General features: G+C 52.2%; 2 protein-coding genes across 3 annotated transcripts in view; both read left to right on the top strand.

The window, feature by feature from the left end:
* Positions 1-125: 125 nt before the first annotated feature.
* LOC105083732 (uncharacterized) lies at positions 126-3559 on the top strand. The gene is made up of 5 exons (XM_074358975.1): positions 126-251; positions 720-1184; positions 1489-1599; positions 2240-2322; positions 3437-3559. Exons 1-5 carry the CDS (start codon positions 126-128, stop codon positions 3438-3440), a joined length of 789 nt encoding a protein of 262 aa, XP_074215076.1. The 3' UTR covers positions 3441-3559.
* Positions 3560-9983: 6424 nt separating this feature from the next.
* DLG3 (discs large MAGUK scaffold protein 3) overlaps positions 9984-19233 on the top strand; it is a 51594-nt gene continuing 42344 nt past the window's right edge. The window contains exons 1-9 of one of the 2 annotated variants that reach the window (XM_010973623.3): positions 9984-10382; positions 13711-13761; positions 14178-14302; positions 14500-14669; positions 14965-15101; positions 15446-15590; positions 16243-16402; positions 17999-18155; positions 18590-18692. In XM_010973623.3, coding sequence (XP_010971925.1) covers positions 10026-10382; positions 13711-13761; positions 14178-14302; positions 14500-14669; positions 14965-15101; positions 15446-15590; positions 16243-16402; positions 17999-18155; positions 18590-18692 — 1405 coding nt within the window. In that variant the 5' untranslated portion in view covers positions 9984-10025. Of the gene's footprint in view, positions 10383-13710; positions 13762-14177; positions 14303-14499; positions 14670-14964; positions 15102-15445; positions 15591-16242; positions 16403-16695; positions 17123-17998; positions 18156-18589; positions 18693-19233 lie in introns of those variants that run through there. The other variant, XM_074359623.1, reaches the window with a different exon arrangement.

Here is a 19233-nt window from a genome sequence, read left to right as displayed (position 1 = left end):
ATCTTTTCAGCGCTGGGGCTGGGTGGAAGATGCGCCTTCCATCTAGGGTTGTATGTGACATGACATGGAGTGGTCATCACGGGGAGATTCGTAGATTGGAAGTGGCAAAAGGACCACCTAGGGCAATGAAGTGCTGCCAGTGGGAAGCAGGAGAGCAGCCGCCACGGCGGGCGTTCCGGTGGCCCAGGCGCATGGTGCAGAGTTGCGCTGTAGCTCCACCTTGTGGTCAGCTGCCCCAAGAGGAGGGCTGCGTCGGTCGTCACCCGTGACGTATTTGCCGAATGCCACCTGTTTTTCGTGCCGGTAGGGGATCTGTGTCCTTGACTCCGGACCCTCAGGGCGTGGTCCGATTTCCACAAGTTTTCGCTTCTTTGGGCTGCACGCAGGGTCTGGTTGCCGGGCGCGACTTTCCCTCAAGGAGCAAGTTCCCCGGTGTGTTTGCTGCTCGTGAGTCCTCGGGCTAAACAGTTAAGGTGACCAACGCGGAGCTGGCCTAGGATGTGGAGTCTGGTAGAAGTGGGGGAGGGGCTAAGGCAAGCACCGGGACAGGAGGGGGCTCTGTGGCTGACTCTTCAGTCCCCCACCGCACCCACATTCGCCTGGGTTCGTGTCTTCACATGAAGGGAAATCGATTTAAGGGTCTAACGAGATCAGGAGGTTCGGTTCTCAATTCCTCCTCTCTCGCCAGACTGGGACCTGGGGCAGCACTGGCACCTTAGGGACGAGACCCTCCTCGGTTGGGGAAGCCCCGGGAACTACAATTCCCAGAACGCCCCAGGCCACTTCCGGTCTCTGGATGGACCGAATTGAGTTTGAATTTGTGTTCCCGCCCCCTCCTCCTCCCAAACCCCGCCCCTTCCCTTCTCTCGCCGCCCCGCCCCCGCCATGCACACACATGCACATACATACACAGGCCGCCGTCCACGCCAACATACCTGGCCTGCAGCTGGCGTGGTAGGCGGGGGCACCCGCGTGCGACGGGCGGGGAAGCAGGAGGCGCGCCGAGAGCCGACTCCGCGGCCGCTGCCTGGTCCCGGTCTTCGCCGGGGTCCACGGCGCCTTGGACCCAACAGGTCTCCTCTGCACACTGCCTTTTCAAGCTGAATTTCCTTAGTTTCCCCCGTTCCCGATCCCGCCCCTCAGACCGACTGCCGGCCCCAGCTCTGGGGCGCCCAGCCTGTCAGGTACTGCCGGGCTCCCACCTCTTCAGCATGTATCCCCTCATCCCTGCTTTTCTGTCCTCTCCCAGTCGCCCAGCCTCACAGCCCTGCAACCTCTTCCTCTCCTCCCCTTCCGACCTAACCTTGACCACCTCCAGGGTCTCCAACCCCCGCAACCTCAACCTCTCAGCTCCCAGGTTCTCAGCCGCAGTCCTCTAACCTCAGAGTCCAGACTCCTGGCCGGAGTGTCCCAAACCCTTGCCCCTACCCCCTAGCCTTGAGTACTCAGCCCTGAGCCTGCCACCACACATCCTTCTTCCCTTCCCAGGAGGACTGGACAGCTATGGCGCACTTAACCTCTGTGGGCCCTGGACTGGAGACTGAGACTGACAAAAACTTGAGGGCGAAGAGCCAAGGGGAGCTGCTCATTGGGGTTCGGGTGCAGTTGCTCTCTGTTATTTTTAGCTGCTGACTCACAGCTTCTGGCATCCGGGTTTGGGGCTAGCAGGCTGGGCTAGGGGGCTATTAATAGAGCTGAGGCACAGCCCCGACCCAGTTCAGTTTAGAAGCACTCGGAGCCAGGAGCCTCCCCCTGCCATCGTGCCCTGTGGAAATGTTGTGGATGGGGGCAGAGCTGGATCAGGACCTCTCTGACTGCCAATACCTCAGCTTCTATCTCTACCTTGGAACTCTTGAGGGAAAGCCCACGACGAGACTCCGGGCACAGCTCTCCCCTAAGCTTGCCATGGCTTGGGGCTCTGCCACCATGAAGCTCCTGCTGTACTAGCTGAGGCAAATCCCAAATGGAGGGATTATTGTGGCCACAGCCTTGGCCTGCCTGTACCTACTCCGGGCCAGAATGCTAGGTTACTAGGAGGAAAAGCTTCAGATTTCTGGTCCCCAAAGGCCCTCATAAGGGTGGGGTGCTTCAGCATGGTCCTGATGGAGGGGGCACAGAGCCAAGAGAATTTGCTAGCCCCAAACCAGACACAGCACTAGGAAGCTGCTGAATTCTGTTACCACCCTCCCATTCTTCTTTTATTTCTTTTCTTCTTGTTGGGCTCTGCCCCTACTCACAGGGGTCACCAGACCTCAGGATCTCTTCCTACTCCATAGAGAAATCTAATTCAGGAAAGCCACTGAGAAACTTGTCTCCAACAAGGTATGAATGATCCTTTATATATTGTCATTTCTATGGGCCCTTTTAATTTTAATGGGCTAAAGTAGGCGTTCCCTAATCCATACATTGGGAATGATGGAGAAGTCTTGATACCTTATTGAACTAATCACCAAAATTATTCCCACCTACGCCCTATGTGTTAGAATTCCCATTCATCAAGGATGCACACCGACAGCAATGCTCCCTACTTGCAAACCAGAAACTTCTGCCTTAAGCAATCTGTCTCCGGCTCCCAGTTGTAACCCAACAGCTGCAGAGCAAGGGTGATTGTTTCTCCACACACAAAGATTGGGTCCCCCAATAAAGCTGTACTTTCAAGAAATGAACCCAGATTATCAGAGAGCAGCAGGCCGCACTGCCCCAACCCCGTCAATTTGCTGAGGGCGCCGGAGAGATGGTAGATGGGAGTGAGAAATGGTCTATCTCCTCCCAAATCCCTTCTCACGCTCTTTGCTCCTGGGTTGCTTCAGTCTCTATGCAGGCCGCCTGGTTGCCTAGCAACCACAGCCGCCTGCAGGGGCGTGGGGCTGTTTTCGACCTGTAGGGGGCACCTGTCTCCCTGAGACCTCAGGCAGGAGCTCTAGCAGTTGGGAAGGGGTTGCAAGTGTTAAGGCACTCAGGGTTGCCCACCTCTTCCCAGGTTTGCTCACCAAGTCCAGTCTGAGTCTCAGAGACTGTGGCGTGGGGGGAAGCTCACTATGAATGTAAACGGATTTTACTCAAATTCATTAAAACTGAAAAATGAGAGTCAATGGGGATGGGATGTGCAGAAGACAGTTTGACTCTCTCCATTCACTTCCAGCTTAGCAATGCTTATTCCTCAACCAAGGCCCAGGCTATAGGGGGCTTTTTTCCTGACCTACTTTTAGGATGTAGGAAAAGAGTCTAGCACTCTATGGTATTGACAAACTGCTGAGCATATAAAAGACTTTAAGGTCCTGGGTTACCAGCCTAGCCTAGACTTGGTTAGGAAGGATATTCATTCATTTGTTCATTCAGCAATAATAATTGACCCTAACCCACTGTATACTAGGTAATATGCTAAGTGTTTTACATTTAATCCTCACAAAACCCTATGATTATTTCTATTTCATAGATAAAGAAACTGAAGCTCAGAGAAGTAAAGTAACTGCCAAGGTCACGCAGCTAGTGACTGGACTGCATCTGACTGAGCAACCACTGTGTGCCAGGGTCTAAGAATAAAGAAAACAAGACACTTCTCTCTTTTCTCTACCTAATGAGCACCTTGTAACCCATCAGGACCAAATTTAAAATGTCATCTCTTTTGTAAAATTTTTCATAAGCCCCTCCTGCCCCCAACAAGGAGAGTTGATAACTTGCTTTTTGGTATACCCCTCTGAAACAGCACTTTTCACAAATATTGTAATAATCTGCTTCTGTATTTCCATTTCTCTAACTTTGAGCACCTTGGCAACAGGACCTGTTTACTATTCATCTCCACTTGGATGTCTGATAGACGTCTCAATCTCAACATGTCCAAATCTGGACACCTCATCTTTCCCCTCTAAATGACCCCTTCCCTAAAGCTGTCCTCATCTCAGTCAGTGGCAATCTCACCTTTCCAATTGCTCTGGCCAAAAAACCTTGGAGCCGTACCTCATATTCAATCTGTTAACAAATCCTGTTGACTTTCCCTTCAAAATTCATCCGTGAGAATCCAATCACTCATCACCTCCAGTGCTACCACCTGCCATCACCTTTTACCTGGATCAGTGCAGTCTTCTGATTAGTCTCACTGCTTCATTCTTGTCCCCTGTGGCCTAGTCTCCACACAGAAGCCAGAGCAATCCTGGTAAACACAAGTCAGATCATGACAGTTCTCTGTACAGAACCCTCCAAGGGCTCCCCATCTCTCTCAGAATAAAGCCAAAATCCTTTCAATGGCCCCATATAATCTGGTCTCCTACTAAATTTCTGATCTCATCTCATAGTACTTCCCCTCCTTCCACTCTGCTCCATCTACTCCTTGAACAAGCCAAGTGCACTCCTTACCCAGGACCTTTGCACTGGCTGTTCCCTTGCTAGGTATATTCTTCTGCATGGGTCACTTCCTCATCTCCTTCAAGTCCTTGTTCAAATGTCACCTTCTCAGTGAGGCCTACCTTGACCAACCTATTTAAGATTGCCTCTATTCTAACTTCCAGTTTTACAGGGTAAATACAGGGTATAGAGGAACAAGGTAAATGACACCATGAGGGAAAAAAAAAAAAACAGACAAATCCCAAAGTAGGATATTCTATGAAACAACTGACTTGTACTTTTCAAAAAGCCAATGTCATTAATTTAAAAAAAAGATTAAGGAGACTTCTAGTTCTGGACCCAGTTGGAGTAGACACACTTCTCCCTATTTCTCCCACTAAGGACAGCTAAAACTCTGCACGTGATCCATAAAACAAACATAAGAAGACTCTAAAAGGAGAAAAGGGCAGACCTGACTACGTGAGTTCCCTGGGTTTTCTTGTTTCCTCATATATTCCAGGCTGGGTACTAGAGAAGCCAACCTGGAAATGCCAATGGGCACGCACACAAAAAGCCTCAATAAAAACCCACTCTCTCTAATCCAAGGACTAGCAAATGGGCAACTTAGCCATACAGCAGAAAACACTTGACAGTAAACATTCTACTGCACCCAGGCATCACAGAAAAAACTGCAGCCCCACCCATGCCAGCTGGCAAAGACCAAGTAGAAACCAAGACTTTCCCTTATACCAGGCTCCTCCCCACCCCCTGCTCTCTGGGGTGATGTCAGAGAAGGCTAAGTAGAGAGTCTGGACTTCCATTCTCCACAAGGTAACAAGACTTTCCCTCCCTGCTGGGGGCTATCAGAGTGTCAGGAGGCCAAGTGAAGAGTCAGAACTTTTGCCAGTGCTCTCTCCCATCTTCCCTCCCCACCACACTCCTCTACCACCTTCACCCCCACCAGCACCCCTACTTGTGGTCAGTGGAAGCCACCTGGGGAGCTGGAAGGAGGCCCTTCAACCACTCCCAGCCAGGGTGGTGTCAGTGAAGCCCTAGTGGGGAGCTGAAACTCCCACCCCTGCCTAACAGTAAGGAAGAGCCCCACCTTGGATATCAACCAATGCCAAGGGGGGACCTTGAACTTCTACTCATACCTGGCAGGAACCAGGCAGTGGCCCCCTCCACTGATGGCAACAGTGTCAGAAGAAGCCTACCCAAACAAAAGATTTAAGTAAGATTTTGTCTTATAAGGTAATATCCAAAAATGTCTAGGGTGCAATGAAAATTCAGTCATCATATTAGGAACCCAGAGGCCCTCAACTTGAATGAGAAATAATAAACAGTTGCCAACACCAAGATGACAGCAAGCTATCAATGATCTGAGAAGGATTCTAAAGTGGCCAACATTTAAAAAAATGCTTCAGTGAGCAATTACAAACAAGTTTGAAACAAATGAAAAAAAAATAGAAAATCTTAGCAAAGAAATAGGAGGTATGATGAAGAATCAAATAGAAAGTTTAGAACAGAAGAATACAATAACACAACCAAAAAACTCAGTGGATGGGCTCATCAGGATGAGGAAAGAATCAATGAACTTGAAATAGAGTATTAGAAATTACCCAATCTGAACATTAGTTGGAAAATAGACTTTAAAAAAATGAGCAGAGCCTCAGAGACATGTGGGACTATAACAAAAGCCCTAATATTTGTATCATCAGAGTCCCAAAAAGACAAGAGAAAAAGGGTGAAGCTGAAAAAGTCTTCAAGAAATAATGGCTGAAAATTCCCAAAATTTGGCATAAGACAAACCTACAGATTCAAGAAGCCAAATAAACCCCAAACAGGATAAAGTCAAAGAAATGCCATGCCAATTCTCATTACAATCAAACTTTTAAAAGCAAGACAAAGAAAAAAATCTTGAAAGCAGTAAGAGAGAAAGACCATTTACCAACAGGGGAAAAACAATTTAAATATCAGCAGTTTCTCATCAGAAACTGTGGTGGCCAGAAGGAAGTGGCGCAACATATTCCAAGTGTTGAAAGAAAAGAACTTCCAAGCCTGGATGCTATATCTGGTGAAAATATCCTTCAGAAATGAGGGAGAAATCAAGGTATCCTCAGACAAAGGAAGGCTAAGAGACTGTGACACCAGCAGACCCACCCTAAAAGACTGATTAAAGGCAGTTCTCAAAACAAAGGAAATGATAAAAGGAGAAATCTTGGAACATCAGGAAGGAAGAAAGAATAGAATGAGTAAAAGTGTAAGTACATACAACAGACTTTTCTCCTCTTGAGTTGTCTAAATAGTGTTTGATGGTTGAAGCAATAAGTATAACATTATCTGATTTGGAGCTTGATATGTGTAGAGGAAATATTTAAGAAAACCGTACTATATATGGGACAGGGTAAAGAGACTTAAATGGAGGTAAGTTTTCTACAATTTCCTCAACATGATAGAATGATGACACCAGTAGATCTTTGTGGTGAGGAAATAGTTCTGTATCTTGATTGCAGTGGTTGTTACAGGAATCTCCACATGTGGTTAAATGGTATAGAGATATATACACATTGTACCAATGTCAATTTCCTGGTTTTGATACTGTACTATAATTATGTAAGATGAAATTATTGTAGATAACTGGATGAAGGGTACACTGGCCCTCTCTATACTATTTATGCAACTTCCTTGTAAATCTATACTTATTTCAAAATAAAAAGTTTTTTTTTAAGATTGGGGCTGTTCTAGATTAAATGTGACCAAACACACAAATGCAACGTGACAGACTTGATTAGACTCTGATGTTAAAAAAATTTTTTTTGAGTAAAGGTAGATTTATTTAGAGAGATACATACTACATAGAGTGTAGGCTGTTTCAAAAGGCAAGAGAAAGGCCACGTGGTGTGGGGTTTCAGTGCTCAGATTAGAGTAAAAGTAGGTACACACTCCATAGACAGAGTGCGGACTGTCTCCGAAGAGGAGGGAGCAAAAAGGCGGCCTGATGTTAAAGTTTTTTAAAGGCAAGTTTGGAGAAATTTGAATGTAGACTGGACATGAGATGATATGAAACTATTGTTAATTTTCTTAGATGTCATAATAATATTGTGGTTATGTGGGAGAATGTTTTTATTCCTACAAGATGAATGCTGAAGTATTTACGGGAGGAATGTAATGAAATCTGTAACTTACATTTGAATGGTTCAGAACAAAAATGTAGCTAGATCGATAGAGCAAATATAACAAGACATTACCAGCTGTTGACTCTATGAGGAAGATATATAGATATAGATACACACACATACATACATATATATATATGTTCATTGTACTATTCTTTCAATTTCTATATGTTTGCAAAGTTTCATTTTTTAAAAAGTTGGAGTGGCTATGTGGAGGATAGATTATGTGAGAAAGCTAGTATAGTAAAATAGAATGAGAATCTAGATGGCAATTGGGTGTTTGTTCCCTGTAAAATTCTTTGAATTTTTCCGTATGTTTGAAAATTTTCACCTTAAAATGTGGCGGTAAAAAACTTGAAGAAAAATGATCACAACCCCATGTCCTCCCCTAGTACTTCCTATCCCTCATTCTCTGCTCTTTTTCTTTTTTTCCACAGCCCTTATCATCATACATAGTAGTACAGAATTCACTTATTTATTTTGCTAATTTTTGTCTGTGTCCTCTCACTAGAATGTAAGCTCCCCAAGGGCAAGGACTTGTTGTGTTTCATTTTGTTTGCTGCTCTATCCTCAAATCCTGGAACAGAGCCTGGCACATAGCAGATGAATGCTCAATGAACATTTGTTGAATTAAGAATGAATTTCTGTAGCCCTAGGGCCTGGGTCAAGGTCTTGCTCAGAGTAGGTGTGCAATGAATGTTTGTTGAACTGAGTTCTGCAGGAGAACTGAGAATAGACCTGTTGTACATGAGTGGTTCAGAGCATGGATTCTGGAGTCAAACAGCCAGGTTGGGCATCCCGCTTCTGTTACTTCCAGCTGTGTTACCTAGCTGTATTAACATCACTGAGCCTCAATTTCTCATTGGTAAAATTCAGGTAATAGTAGTGGCACCTTGGTAGGCTTTTTGTTTACATGTAAAACACTTAGGATTTTGTAAAGACTCAATAATTGGTAGCTAATGACAAAACAAGAACAGTAAGAACAGCAAGAGTTTTCCTGGCATGTCATCCCCCAACAGGCTGAGCCAGGAGAGGCTAAGGACAAGTATGTCCCTGTCCTTGGACAAGTATTTCCAACTTATTCTCCATACCCTTAGGTTTCCTTCACTTCAGATTTTCTTTCTTTCTTTCTTTCTTTCTTTCTTTCTTTCTTTCTTTCTTTCTTTCTTTCTTTCTTTCTTTCTTTCTTTCTTTCTTTCTTTCTTTCTTTCGCTTCTGCTTCTGCTTCTTTCTTCTTCTTCTCCTTCCACTTTTTTTTTTTAACTGAAGTATAGTCAGTTTACAATGTTGTGTCAATTTCTGGTGTCTAGCACAATGTTTCAGTCATACATATGCATACATATATTCTTTTTCATATTCTTTTACATTATAGCTTACTACAAGATATTGGATATAGTTTCCTGTGCTATACAGTAGAAATTTGTTGTTTATCCAGATCTCTTCTTAACTTTCCTCCTGCCCTGGACTTTCTTTACTCTCCTGGCATCCTGAAGCTCTTTCCCTCATCATAACTATGCAGTAGTCGGGTGGAGGAGATAGGAGTCTGTGCACCAGGGCAAGAGCTTAGAGCTTTCTTTTCCTCCTGTTCTAGGCTTGACATTCCTCACTAGTGATGGAAGCAGGTCAAGTGTGAGGTTGCAGTCATTCCAGGGCCTAGAGGTTGAGAGAACAATAGTTCTGAGGAAGAGGCACTGACAAGAGTGTGACCTCATAAGCTGCCTTCTTCCTTGGTACCCTGTTAGGAGAGATCACCTCCCTCACCCTGCTCTAACGTCCCTCCGATCTGTTCTGCCGCCTCAAGTCTTTACTTCTGGTAGCCCCAGCTCAGAGCAAGCCGGGAGACCCATTGAGCATCTCCCTGCAACTCCCTCTTGGTAGTGGGGTGGGGTGGAGTGGGAGGAGAACGGGCTGAAATTGGGGATAAGGGGGCACGAGATTGGGGGCTGAGCTCACCCATGGCCCAAGTCCCCTGCCCCCGCCTTAGGGTCGGCGGTAGCCCAGATATCTGGGGAGCTGGTGCTGAGCCTGGGGGCGCCACTGCTTCTGTTCCTTTAAGGAGCCGCTGTTTAGCATTCCTGCCGCTGCCGCTGCCGCTGCCTGACTCTGCACGCTGATTGGCTGGAATCAACTGAGAAGGGAGCCAGGGAGAGATGCTCTTGACTCCACTCAGATCCATCCTGGGGACCAGTGCAGGAGCGGTCCTCGCAGCTCCTAGCTTCTGCCCAAGCTCCCGCTTCTTCTTTGCCGCTGGGCCTCGGCCCAGGAGCCACGACGGGCGACACGGAGCCGCCAGTGCTGGAGGGGGAGCCGTGGGTGCGGGGCAGCGTGGGGGCAGAGGCCCCGGGACGCCCGCCCGGCCCCAGGCCCCGCTCTGCCCGGGCGCCCCCACGGGTGCCCCCCCCTTCCTGGTCCGAGCAGTGTGAGTGTGCCCGGGAGCCCGGCGGCGGCGGCGGCGGCGGCGGCGGCGGCGGCGGCGGCGGCGTGGAAACCGGCGTGGGCTGGGGGGTCCGGGCCGCGGGGGGCAGTGCCATGCACAAGCACCAGCACTGCTGTAAGTGCCCCGAGTGCTACGAGGTGACCCGCCTGGCCGCCCTGCGGCGCCTCGAGCCTCCGGGCTACGGGGACTGGCAGGTACCCGACCCCTACGGGCCAGGTGGGGGCAATGGAGCCAGCGCCGGTTATGGGGGCTACAGCTCGCAGACCCTGCCTTCGCAGGCGGGGGCCACCCCCACCCCCCGCACCAAGGCCAAGCTCATCCCCACCGGCCGGGATGTGGGACCGGTGCCCCCTAAGCCAGTCCCGGGCAAGAGCACCCCCAAACTCAACGGCAGCGGCCCCAGCTGGTGGCCCGAGTGCACCTGTACCAACCGGGACTGGTATGAGCAGGTATGGACCAGCAGATGGGGGAGGGCAGTGGGGCAACCCAGTGGGGCTGGAGAGTGGGGGCCTAGAGGCCTGGGGTGCAGCAGGGGTTCCTGGGGTTCCAAGCCAGCAGACCCTGAGCCCTAGCATTGCAGCTGGGCCAGGAGAGGCTGTTGGAAATCTGTGCTTCCCTGTGTGTGTCTGTCGGAGGGTCTCCATCTGGAGGGGATTGGGAGGAGCTGTGTGTCAGGAGGTGAAGGTATGGCGGAGGGGCACATTTTCCTGTGTAGGGGGATTGGGTTTGTCTCAGTGTGGGGGATTTAGCAGTGTCTCTGTGTCTGGCAGGGGGCGGGAGGTTCTGCGGGGGCTGTGTGTGGTGTGTGTCTCCACAGGAGGGGAGGAGGGGGCATCGTGCTCTGCGTAGGGGGGACATATGTGTGTGTGTGTGTGTGTGTGTGTGTGTGTGTGTGTGTGTGTGTGTATGTATGTTGAGGTGTGTGGAGGAAGGCTGTGGAGCTCCTGTGAATCTATATGGAGGAGCCCATGTGCCCAGCTCGCTGAGCTTCATCCCTTGATGCCATGAGTCCCTCTCCGTCCTAGTCCCTTTGTGTGTGAATGTGCACATGGACATGTGGGGATGTCTCTCTGAATGTGGAGGTGTCTCTGTAGATGAAGCTGCAGGGAGGGCTGTGTTTGCCTGTGTGTGTGTGTGTGGCTACATGTATATGTGTGAGTATGTGGCTGCAAGTGTGTGCACGCGTGTGTGTGTGCATGTGTGTGTGTGTGGTGTCCCTGGTGAGAGGCGCTTGACAGGCAAGGGAGGGGAGGGGGAGGAGGCGAGAGACACGTCCCAAGCAAGGCTGCGAGGCTGCTGAGAAGGACAGACTCTTTTGTCCAAGCAGCTCCGAAGTGTGTGTGTGCTGTGTGTGTGGGGGGGGGGACTGAAGCAAGCTTCTTTGCTTCAAAGCAGGCATGGTGCCTGGAGCCAGGCAAGGGGCAGCTGCTCTGGTGCAGGGACTGGCCCCATTGGGGCATGTCTCCCTTGGATACCCCCAGATGTGGGAGAACTTGGCCCCCTAGCCCTGACTTGGCACCACTTGGGAACCCCTGGGTGCTGGGCACAACTCCGGCTTCCACTTCCAGCCTAAACTGCCAGCTTAGAAAATGGAAGGAGCATCTGTGGGAGAAGCAGCAAAATGGAGGCTGGGCCGGCAGAGCCAGGTCCCTGGCATGCATGGCGGAGGGCCGGTTATTCGGCTCTGCAGCCCCCAGGGTAGGGAGAGATGAGGAGGAGGCTTTGCTGTGGAGGGCAGGTGCTGGCTGCCCCAAGCTGGTGACTGTTCTGGCCGCCTCTGTCCCCCTCTGGGGATCAGATGTGCTCTCACTCAGAAGAAAAGGTGGAGACTTCCTGGGGAGAGGAGTCCTCGGTTCTGGCCTTCTGTCTATCCATGCTGACCATTCCCTGTGTCCCTTGCCTTGGCCCCTTGCCCTCTCCTGCAAATCCCCCTCTCTCCTTTTCTCCTCTTTCCTGGGGCCCTACCCTTGTAAACACTCCCTCATGCTTGTCCTGCTCAATTGAGAGATGGGTGCCAGTCCCAAGGCTCGGCAAGTTGGTCAAGGTTTCCTTGCCAGGACTGATCCCTGGATGGCTCCTGGCTCTGGGAGCAGGTTCTCTGCGAGGGGCAGCAGGATGCTGGAGGGTGGACCAGTGAGAGCCGGGAGCCACTGGGTCTTGCTGAAGCTGGGCTTGAAGCACAGCTAGCACATTTGGGCACACACAGTGTACCAGATGCATACATGAGCTGCATGGGAGTCTTTTGCCTGTGTGTCTGTTGCATGGTACTTCGGGCAACTGTGTTGGTTTTGGGGCTCTGAAGAGCCATCGATTCTTTCTCCTGGGATCAGGGACCAGAGTGGGGCTGCAGCTGGAGTGCTCCCACCAACTCCAAGGGCTGCAGGGCATAAAGTCCTGGGGCCAGGCCCAGAAAAGGTGGAGGCATGACTAGCCAGCCCTCCTTTCCTCTCCTCCTCTCTGCTTTTTGAAGCCAAAGCTGTGTGTGGTGGAGGTGGGAGTGGGGGAAGCAGAGAGCAGGGCATGCTGAGGAGCCATCACCCTGACTTCCCAGCTTTCCTCTTCAGAGGAGGGGATCAGGGGTCAGGAAAGGGGCAACACAGCCAGAGAAAAATGGAGGAGGGGCACCAGGCTATCTGGTGAAAGAGGCCAAAGGATGCCTCCATTCCTGGGGACGAGAGCAAGAGCCAGGAAGCGGGTGCTACTTGTCTGCCCAGAATCACATTTTCACTTGACAGTGGCCACAAGTATGTCCTGTCTGGCAGGCCACCTCTGTGGGTTGGTTAGACCAACCCTGTTTTTTCCATCCCCTTCCCTGGCTTCTCCTCCCACAGCTACTGCATGTTGAAGGCTATGGACTCTGCTGCCAATCAGTCCATGGGTCATCAGCTTCTCCCTCATGGGGAATCTTTGCCACTCTGGTCCTGTTTCACCCCTGGCTTTGCCTCTGACTCCCAACAAGTTCCTTTTCTGCTGAGAAACACAAAGGGTTTGGGATCAAGAACCCCTGTGTAGAAAATGGATTCAGACTTTGACTCCTTCTGCCCATTTGAGGAACTGGGGTCTTGGGGATACAGAAGATGTAAGATGAAGGTTCATGAGGTACTCTGAAGGAGTTTAACCTTCCTTCTTCCCATGAGCTCTGCTGGGGAAGAGGGGATGGGTGGCCAGAACATCAGTGGCCTTGGCAGCTTGCTTTAATCAAAAGAGCACCTGGAGATCCAGGTTCCAGTCCCTGCTTTGCTACTAACTCCCAGTGTGCCCTTAGGCACAACCCATGTCCTCTCTGGACTTCAGTGGCACCATCTGTCACATGAGGGAGGTTGAACAAGATGGTGGCTTCTGTTCTTCCAGCCCTGCCATGGTAGAAGTCTGTGACCCAAGTCAGGGATAGCTGGGGTTCAGAAAGGGAGCAGGCCCCTCTGGGTGCCCCCATGGATGCCGCATGGTTTGCCTGCCATGTTCAATTTCTGCCACCCCCCTGAGGCCAGCCCTGCAGCCCTCCTAAGGCCCCGGAGCCCAGCCTCTTGTTGAGTGCACCGCTGGCTGGCTCAGTCCCAGTCAATTGATCCGGGCGAAATGAGCAGCTGTGTTTGGCCTGATCCAGCTGGAAGTGAGGGGAGGGGGGCCTCCTCGGGGTTAGCCTGTCCCCATCTGTGGCCAAGAGGTCAATTTGGGCTCTCCTACTCTGTGAGGAGCAGGGGACAAGCAGGTTGAGCGGGGAGGCAGATGACTTGGGGGACGGGAGGCACTTTAGGAACTGCCTGTGTCTTCCCCTAGGTGAATGGCAGTGATGGCATGTTCAAGTATGAGGAGATAGTCCTTGAGCGGGTGAGTCTGCCGGTGGAGGGGGGGATGAAGTGGGAGGGGAGGGTTAGAACCAGAAGAGGGGAGGGCCCTGAACCTCAGTCTCAAGACTCATGGGGGACCCGCACTGAAAGGATGGGGAAACAGCGTCCCTCAGAGGCTGCATTGCTGCATCAATCAATCAACTGACTAACAGATATTAACTGACCTTGCTCGCCAAGGCCTGGGAATTGAGGAGGGGATGGCTTCGCTGAGGCCTCCACGCCAGAATGGCTAGCCCAGGGTGGGAATCTGCCAAATTTCTGATGAATGTGCCCTGGCCTGGCCTGCCGAGCATGGCCCCTTCTGAGGCCTGGAGAACCTTCCCTGGGGGACAGAGGTAGGTGGGGCCCTCATGCCCTCTGAGCGAGCAGACTGTGCCCCTCCACTCCTCTCTGCAGGGCAACTCTGGCCTGGGCTTCAGCATTGCAGGTGGTATCGACAATCCCCATGTCCCCGATGACCCTGGCATCTTTATTACCAAGATCATCCCTGGTGGAGCAGCTGCCATGGACGGGAGGCTGGGGTGAGGTGGCCTGGAAGCAGGCGTGGGGGCGGTAGGGGCAGGATGGAGGGGAGGAGGACTGCCTGCCAGGATGACCCTTCCATTAGATCTGAGAGGGGGAGGGGGAGAGTAGGGAAGGGGAGAGGGGAAAAGGGGAGGTGGGAGAGGGGGTGGAAGGGTGGTGGCGCAGTGTCATGCCTCTTGGGTCTCCCCCGAAGGGTGAACGACTGTGTGCTGCGGGTGAATGAGGTGGACGTGTCGGAGGTGGTGCACAGCCGAGCGGTGGAGGCACTGAAGGAGGCAGGCCCAGTGGTGCGGTTGGTGGTCCGGAGGCGACAGCCCCCACCAGAGACCATCATGGAGGTCAACTTGCTTAAAGGGCCCAAAGGTGCGGCCCTCTGGGTTCCTGTGCTCTGGCCAGAGGTTGGCTCCGTGGGCACTGGAAAGGAATACCTTGCCTGGCTCCCTTTTCCCTCTTCCCTCTTCCAACTCACAGCCTTCTTTCTTGACCTCGAGTCTCACCCTGACTGACCTCAGGATGGCAGCCAAGTGTTTGGGATCCCTGGGGGGAGCTCCTGTGTGGCCAGTGGGGTGGCTGGGCTTAGGGGGTTGCATTTGGGATTGACTGAGCACTCTCACTCCTCCTTGTGTCCCTCTCCCATGCCCTGCTGGCCCCCACCCAGGCCTGGGTTTCAGCATCGCTGGGGGCATTGGCAACCAGCACATCCCAGGAGACAACAGCATCTACATCACCAAGATCATTGAGGGAGGTGCTGCTCAGAAGGATGGACGCCTACAGATTGGGGACCGGCTGCTGGCGGTGAGACAGCCTTCCTGGGGATGCCCGAATGGCTGGATGGGGAGGTGGAGCTCTAGCAGCCTCCCCCTCCACCTAAACCTCACTCAGGGACTAGGCATCATGGGGAGATTCGAGAGCATCACTTGACTTGAGTGTCCCTGGATAGCAAGGCCCTAGTTCTGTTCATGGCTGGAACTCCCTCACCTGCCCACTCCTCTCTCCTGCGTCTCTGCTCCTCACAGCACTGCACTAGGCCTCTGTTAGATAGAGCACTGTTGAATTTCACTGAAAGGGTGCCCCTCAGTGTTCCCTGCAGAGGCTCTCCCTCCACCCCAGTGTTAGCCCTAAGGCCTCTTCTCTTCCAGGTGAACAACACCAATCTGCAGGATGTGAGGCATGAGGAAGCTGTGGCCTCACTGAAGAACACATCTGATATGGTCTATCTGAAGGTGGCCAAGCCAGGCAGCCTCCACCTCAACGACATGTATGCACCCCCTGACTACGCCAGCAGTAAGTACCCATCTGCCCTGCCCCTGGCCTGAAGCCCTGCTTCCTGGTTTCTGGAGGGGAAGAAGTTCATACTCTTTGTTGAGAGAGGGAGGGATGGAGGGAGGGAGAGAGAGAGAGAAAGAGAGAGAGATTGAGATAGAGAGAGAACAGGAGACTAGTGCTCTGGAGAGCTAAGTCCAAATCCCAGCTCTGTCCCTTACAGCTGGGTGCCCTTGGACAAGTCCCTTTCACCTGTCTTTAGTTCCCTCTTTGGCAAAAAGGAGCTAATGATATATGTGCTGCCTTCCTCATAGGACGGCTGCAAGGATCAAATGAGATCATGGACGAGAAAGCCCTTGGAAAACTGTATTAGGCTATAGAGATGTGAGGGATTATTATTAGTCACACCTCTAGTCATGCCTTTCTTTGTAGACTGCCTTGACTTTAGCTCCTTCTAAGACTCACAGGAGTGAGCCCAGGATTCAGAAAGGGACTGTGGAGGAGGAACCCAGGGTGTGGGGGAAGTGGGGAGGAGAGGCCTGAGGAATCAGCAGACCTTGGTCTCTTTGCATGTGAGATGGGGTGTGGGGGACAGTCCTTGGTGAGGGTGGGGTAGGGTAGGGTACCAATGTGGAGTGGTCTCGGAACTTTTCTCTCCCTTTCTTGATTCTAGCTTTTACTGCCTTGGCTGACAACCACATAAGCCATAATTCCAGCCTGGGTTATCTTGGGGCTGTGGAGAGCAAGGTCAGCTACCCTGCTCCCCCTCAGGCTCCCCCCGCCCGCTACTCTCCTATCCCCAGGCACATGCTGGCTGAGGAGGACTTCACCAGGTAAGACCCTCCTTGCTCCCCTTCATCCTACCTAGGGATGGGGAGGAGAGGAATCGTTTCCGGCTGGCCACAGGCCTCCTCGCAGTGTGGCAAGGGACAGGATAAGGCCCTCATCGCTCCTGTCCTGTGGTCTGAGGCCCTCTCTGAAGCCCTTGGGGCCCAAGGGAGGGACAGAGGTGGCTGCAGGGACAAGTTCTACCATCAGGGGGCGTGCCAAGTGCGTGGCCCCCATCCGAGAGTGCAGAGAAAGGGTGGGATGGGGCCTTTAGGGATCTGAGGAGGTGGAGGTGTCGGGGTTTCCTGCCCGGAAACAGTTGCAGCCCCCGCGGCTGCAATCATGCCACGTTAGAGAAGAAAGCAGTTCAGCGGGTGGGGTTGGCGGGATGCTGGGAGGCCTGCGGGCCGGTGGCCTCGCAGGGAATGGCCCCACCTCACTCTGGCGGCTGCTCCCGCGGTGGAACTGGTCGGGCCGGCCCGGGTTCCGGGGGACAGGTTTGCTGTGGGGTGGGGCCTGGAGGCAGCTGGGCTGGCTGCAGTAGAGCCGGAAGGGTAGGCGGACGGTTGTGGGGGGAGAGCTGGAGGAGCCATGGAGAGGGCACGCAAGTTCTCAGGCTCCGGCTTGGCCCTGGGCTTGGGCTCCGCCTCAGCCTCGGCCTGGAGGAGGGCTTCGCAGAGGTGGGCCCGGCCTCTCCGCTCGCTGAGGCCTGGAGGGGATGCCAGGTAGGAGGAGAGGAGGGCTTCAGCAGAAGCATCCGGGATTCAGGGAGGGAGCCTCACACCCGAGACTGGGAGCATGAAAGGAAGAGTCTCTCGGACTTGGGGCTCCTCTGATGAAAGATGCTTAAAGTAAAGGGAGTGGGTTGGGCAAGTGCGTGCTGGGAGTCGGGTCGTATGGATATACGGGGACCTCTGCTGCTCTTACCTGGTGGCACTGTGACCATTTACAGAGGCGGTGGGGGTTTTCCTGTTCTTGTCTCCTCTTTCAGGTTAGGCTTCTAAGCTCCTTTTGGGGACCTGGGATTTCTTTATCTCTGTCTCCCACATCACCTAGCAAGGGAACATAGTGGTAGCTGGTGACTAAATCTGTTGTTGGGGAAAGTAGGAGGGGTCATAGTTGGTGAGTGGAATTTTGAGACTGCAGAGGAGCATGTGTAAAGTAAGTAGGCGCAGTTTGTGGGTGGCGAGTGCAATCAATCCCAGGGCCATTCCATGGCCCCTAACTGGTTCCCCTTCTTGTGGCTCAGGGTCCATCACACCGGTTGGTAGGATGGGAGAATCTGGGGAGGAAGAGGACCAGTGAGTGGGCTCTGAGATACGGTCTCTAGAGCCCAGGGTAGGGGTTTGTTGACCTGAGAGATTTGGGGACTGTCCTGGGAAGTTGATGCCAAGCCCTCCGGAAGAAGGGAGGGAAGAAGAACTGAAACTTGGCACCTGGCAGAAAACAGCAGCCAAGCAAGTTTCAGGAGAGAAAGGGAACAGGGTATCATACCTAGGCACCCAAATCCCCCTACAGCAATGTGGGCCTTCACTGGACTTTACATGGACCACAGTTTATACCTACCTTGTCCTGACCTTTCTCCACTCCTTTCCTATCAGAGAGCCCCGCAAGATCATCCTGCACAAGGGCTCCACAGGCCTGGGCTTCAACATCGTGGGAGGAGAGGATGGAGAAGGCATTTTTGTCTCCTTCATCCTGGCAGGAGGCCCAGCTGACCTGAGTGGGGAGCTGCGCAGGGGAGACCGGATCTTATCGGTGAGGAGACAAAGGCGAGATGGGAGGATGGGAGTTGTGCCAGTTTAAAAGGGAGGAGGGAAGACCTCGCTTTCTCCAAGGAATGCTTGTTGAAATGGGGGAAGGCTAAGAGCTGGAGAAAACTTATATTCTCTATACAGATATCCTTAGTGAGGGACAGGGACGAGACTTATCCTTAAAGAGGAAATGAATGTCTCTTGGAATTTTAACCGTGGTTGGCATTTGAGCCCCACAAAGATAATTATTACACTAGAGATGTTGTGTCCTTTACCTGGATACATAGATGTTGTCTCATCTTAGGGGCAAGGATGAGATATTGAGAAAAGCATCGGAGTAGATTTAGGGATGGACAACCCATCTCCCTCTCCTAACTGCTATGACAGAGGACTCTTTTCTTGCTTTGGGGGTGGCTCATAACTCCTCTCTTTGGACAGGTGAATGGTGTGAACCTGAGGAATGCAACTCATGAGCAGGCTGCAGCTGCTCTGAAACGGGCTGGCCAGTCAGTCACCATTGTGGCCCAGTACAGACCTGAAGGTAGGAGAAGGAAGGTGGAACGATATGATGTGGGGAGTTCAGACTTATACTAGTTGTTGGCTTTTTGCCATCCTGGGTAACAAAGCCACTTGACCAGGTCCCTTCGACCTTAGTGCAGTAACCTCTTCCTCTCTCGTCTTCCACTGGACAGGGGCGGGTTGGGGCAGCTTGAGAGCATCAGTTAAGGCTGTGCTCAAAGCCTGGTGATCAGGGCTGCAGTGCAGCTCTAGGCCAGTAGTGGGCAGCAGCCCACGAGAGGAAGGAGAGAGATTGGGGCGACTGGAAAAGGGGGAGGGGGGTGGAGGCCGAGGGCTCAGAGGCGAAAAACGTAACTGTGTATCGTGGAGCCGGAGGGTAGCTCTCGGTTAGAAAGACCTGAAAGAGAAGAGTACTGACCTCTTTAGGAGATCTTGGGCCAAACCGCTGTGACCCCCACCCTCCACTCATCAGGGTGACCGTGAAACACCCATAAACGTGCTGAAAACGTGATGCTCGGCTCTCGTGGTAGGGACTCGGAAGTGGACCCCCTCCCCCTACGGGG

The sequence above is a fragment of the Camelus bactrianus genome, chromosome X, assembly GCF_048773025.1.
Source record: "Camelus bactrianus isolate YW-2024 breed Bactrian camel chromosome X, ASM4877302v1, whole genome shotgun sequence".
Classification (NCBI taxonomy): Eukaryota; Metazoa; Chordata; class Mammalia; order Artiodactyla; family Camelidae; genus Camelus; species Camelus bactrianus.
The sequence above is the reverse complement of the archived record's forward strand: the minus strand, read 5'-3'. Positions and strand labels throughout refer to the sequence as shown.

Excerpts from the sequence above, each read along its gene's own strand:
- LOC105083732 (XM_074358975.1), top strand. The coding sequence starts at position 126 with ATGAAGTGCTGCCAGTGGGAAGCAGGAGAGCAGCCGCCACGGCGGGCG. Across the intron at positions 252-719 it reads TGCCCCAAGAGGAGGGCTGC|GGACGAGACCCTCCTCGGTT; the intron begins GTCGGTCGTCAC and ends CTGGCACCTTAG. Across the intron at positions 1,185-1,488 it reads TGGGGCGCCCAGCCTGTCAG|GAGGACTGGACAGCTATGGC; the intron begins GTACTGCCGGGC and ends TTCCCTTCCCAG.